The following is a 2,828-nucleotide window of genomic DNA, read 5'->3' as shown; positions in this document are numbered from 1 at the left end:
CTGTCACAGACCCAGCCATGCCAAGAATTGTGGTTGTGTCACGGCAAAACCAACCTGACCTTGTACCTGCCAGTCAGTAGGAAGAGTTAATTGCAGTTTCACCAAAAGTTGAAGAAATTTGCAGAGCCCAATTTGTGTTAAGACTGTGTCTAAAATATTTATGATCATACAGGTTCACAGCAATTACTTTTCACTTTGGTACAAACTGCAGTTGGTCATCATAAGTGTTAAGAAGTAGAGGGACTAGTAGCTTTGTTTGTACTTTGTATTCTAAATTATTCTGTTTACTAGTTTCTCTACAGATAAGATATTTGATGGGATGTCATGGTATGTTGTTCAGTGTCAATCTCATGCATGTAATACATTGTGTTTCCTAGTTTGTAGGACATGTATATATTTATTACAGTACCTCTCCTGTTTGATTAGAGTTAATGTATGATTCAATGTACATTGTATTGCTTATCTATGGTGCATGAGTGGTGATTGTCATCATTCTCCTAAAGTTAATTGCTGGTGAGGCTTGTTAATGTTTACCATTATTCTATTATATAGTTTTAAAATCTATTAAGGTCTGTTCTTTATGATCTGTGGTTGCTCCTTCCGATTCTGAATTCAATATTAGATTTCTTTGATTCTTATTAGTTGCTATCTTCCAAACGACTTAATTCTTTGCTAGGTTTTAGTACTTGTGTTCAGTTGTTCATGTATAAAGTGAATGCATTAAGATTGGAAACATCATGCCTTACATGCAAGAAAAGTGAATTGTAACAACACATCATGGCACTGATAGTTGACTTGTTTTGTTTTTTATATTCAAACATATTTGCAGGATATGTCAGGGAACAGATAAACACATGGGATGTATTATAAGTGTTCATTATGCGTTTTTGTGAAATATGTAGGTAGTGCCTTCACTATTATGAAATGTCCAAGTACCAAATCCTCTTTTATACCTCTTTTTGTCAATTAAGTTGACCAGCTGTCCACTATTTTTAAAAAAATCATCTACATTGATTCCTGTTCATTTTCATGACTTTCAGACAGAAATTGTTTATACCTTTAAATTGGACAAAAACTAATTTGTTACTGTAGGTTGCCCTCCATTCTAATCTAGTTTATCAAATTGTGACAGATGTACCTAATTATGTAAATTGTCAAATAAAATTTGTTGTAAAACTTAAATCTAAAGAGGTCTTTTGAATTTGCCCTATTCAAATTTTTAGCTAATGAAAACTTGAGACAAAAAGTAAATAAATTTGCCTAACTGTATAAGTTGGCATTTATGTCAAAAATGGTTGAATAAATTTTGACGCGAGCGGGTTGAATATGGGCCCGAGCACAACAAGAGCATCGCCAGCTTCATCAAAAACAACCCCGGCGCAAAGAAACAGGAGTTGAAAGGAAGCTACAGTACTTGGCTTGGCGGGCAGTGGGTGAGGGTGAGCGATGGTCTGCCTACCACTCGGTGTACCAGCGAGTGAATTTAGGGCGCAAGCCGACCAGTATTCGACGGACGAAACGAAAAATAGAGGGTTGAGAAGGGAACGCTACCGAACCAACCAATCCAAACCACCTATCTGATTTTATTTTTTTCAACTTTAGTTAAATTACGAAGGCCTCAATGGCTTGGTATCAAGTCCATTAAATTGGCGAAGTTAATCAATAAAGCCCAAGACTGCAGGGGAGTAGCGAGAGGACGCAAATACATGCCGATACCGTCCCATCGGTGGATGGGGAGCTTGTTTCGTGTTAGCGACGTGCACCAGGGATAGAGATGGAGAAGAGTTTGTTTTGTTTACTTTTCGTTTCCCGCGAAGGATTCCGTCGGCGTGATAGGCGTGCTGAGCGCACTGATCGCGCACTCCAGGCCCCAGAGCACGGCGGCCTCGGGGCTGGAGTCCGGGACCGCGACGGCCTCGAAGGCAGTCTGGTAGTAGTCAAACAGACAAGAGGCCACCGTGTTCCTCGCCTCATCCAGGCTTCCCTCCTCCCATAGGGTCTCCATGACCAGGCGCACGCAGACGTCATTCCCCGGTCGCACCACCACACCTGTTGCAGGAAATAGGATGGGAAGTCCTGCCGAGACCTGCACGATTCATGACACTGGCGTCACTGGCGCATGTCCCGTACCCGAAAGCGGCCTGGCCTCGGGCCGCGCAGAGGGGTCAGATGGACGGCGTAGGGTGACGGCAGGGAGGTGCTGCAGGCAGTGGGACACACGCATGCCCAGGTCCTCGACGGCGTCGTCCTCGTACAGGTACTGCCCGGGAGCACTCTTGTCATGGATGCATCACTCTAGAGTGATCCATCCATGACAAGAGTGCCCAAGGTAATTGTTTTGCTGTTTCTCATTAAGTGGGTACTTCTTCCCAGGTAGAACACAATCGTCAAAAACTCGTCATTGACCACCATTTGACGTCAAAATGAGCTCATTCTGGTCAAAATGAGGTCATTTTGACACCATTTTGACAAACGTGTTCAACCTGGGACCTCTCTCACTCGCAGTGCAATACTACAAGAAAGCATTCAGAATGCGCCTCACCTCGGCCGAGGCGCCAGTGCACACCTGTAACGGAACAGTCGCCATTTAGATTCGTTTGTACGCGGCGGCTGTAGCATAGATCTACTCACGGCAAAACAGCACCTGTGAGGTAGGCAATACCGTGGCACTGCAGTGCGGTGCTTGCCTACCGCCCGCTTCACAGGCGCTCCACGTGGCTTCTTGGTTTTGGCTTAACTCACCGCGAGTACAATCAGCAAACTAAGAGCTGTAGTCATTATTTCCGAAAGAGGTCTGTCACAGACCCAGCCATGCCAAGAATTGTGGT

At 44.0% G+C, this 2,828-nt stretch overlaps 2 protein-coding genes and 1 long non-coding RNA gene across 4 annotated transcripts in view; 1 reads left to right on the top strand and 2 right to left on the bottom strand.

The window, feature by feature from the left end:
• Window positions 1–216, bottom strand: part of LOC127748879 (uncharacterized) — a 14,951-nt gene extending 14,735 nt beyond the window's left edge. Inside the window, exon 1 of the long non-coding RNA XR_008010831.1 lies at window positions 67–216. This is a non-coding gene — a long non-coding RNA (uncharacterized LOC127748879). The remainder of the gene's footprint in view (window positions 1–66) is intronic.
• LOC113209855 (host cell factor 1) overlaps window positions 1–1,188 on the top strand; it is a 21,181-nt gene extending 19,993 nt beyond the window's left edge. The window contains exon 16 of the mRNA XM_052264254.1: window positions 67–1,188. Coding sequence (XP_052120214.1) covers window positions 67–80 — 14 coding nt within the window. The 3' untranslated portion in view covers window positions 81–1,188. The remainder of the gene's footprint in view (window positions 1–66) is intronic.
• Window positions 1,189–1,563: 375 nt separating this feature from the next.
• On the bottom strand, window positions 1,564–2,789 carry LOC113209854 (uncharacterized). 2 transcript variants are annotated; one of them, XM_026427583.2, is made up of 4 exons: window positions 2,743–2,789; window positions 2,543–2,566; window positions 2,131–2,275; window positions 1,564–2,049 (listed from the first exon to the last, which is right to left on the bottom strand). In XM_026427583.2, the coding sequence occupies exons 1-4, from the start codon at window positions 2,776–2,778 to the stop codon at window positions 1,796–1,798; spliced, it is 459 nt and encodes a 152-aa protein (XP_026283368.2). In that variant the 5' UTR covers window positions 2,779–2,789; the 3' UTR covers window positions 1,564–1,795. The 2 variants fall into 2 exon arrangements, with proteins under 2 accessions (XP_026283368.2, XP_026283369.2); XM_026427584.2 differs by having other exon boundaries at window positions 2,131–2,260.
• Between the last annotated feature and the right edge of the window lie 39 nt (window positions 2,790–2,828).

The sequence above is a fragment of the Frankliniella occidentalis genome, unplaced genomic scaffold, assembly GCF_000697945.3.
Source record: "Frankliniella occidentalis isolate FOCC.00 unplaced genomic scaffold, Focc_3.1 Scaffold17, whole genome shotgun sequence".
Taxonomy (NCBI): domain Eukaryota; kingdom Metazoa; phylum Arthropoda; class Insecta; order Thysanoptera; family Thripidae; genus Frankliniella; species Frankliniella occidentalis.
The sequence above is the reverse complement of the archived record's forward strand: the minus strand, read 5'-3'. Positions and strand labels throughout refer to the sequence as shown.

Excerpts from the sequence above, each read along its gene's own strand:
- LOC113209854 (XM_026427583.2), bottom strand. The coding sequence starts at position 2,778 with ATGACTACAGCTCTTAGTTTGCTGATTGTACTCGCG. Across the intron at positions 2,567-2,742 it reads GTTTGCTGATTGTACTCGCG|GTGTGCACTGGCGCCTCGGC; the intron begins GTGAGTTAAGCC and ends GTTCCGTTACAG. Across the intron at positions 2,050-2,130 it reads CGAGGCCAGGCCGCTTTCGG|GTGTGGTGGTGCGACCGGGG; the intron begins GTACGGGACATG and ends TTCCTGCAACAG.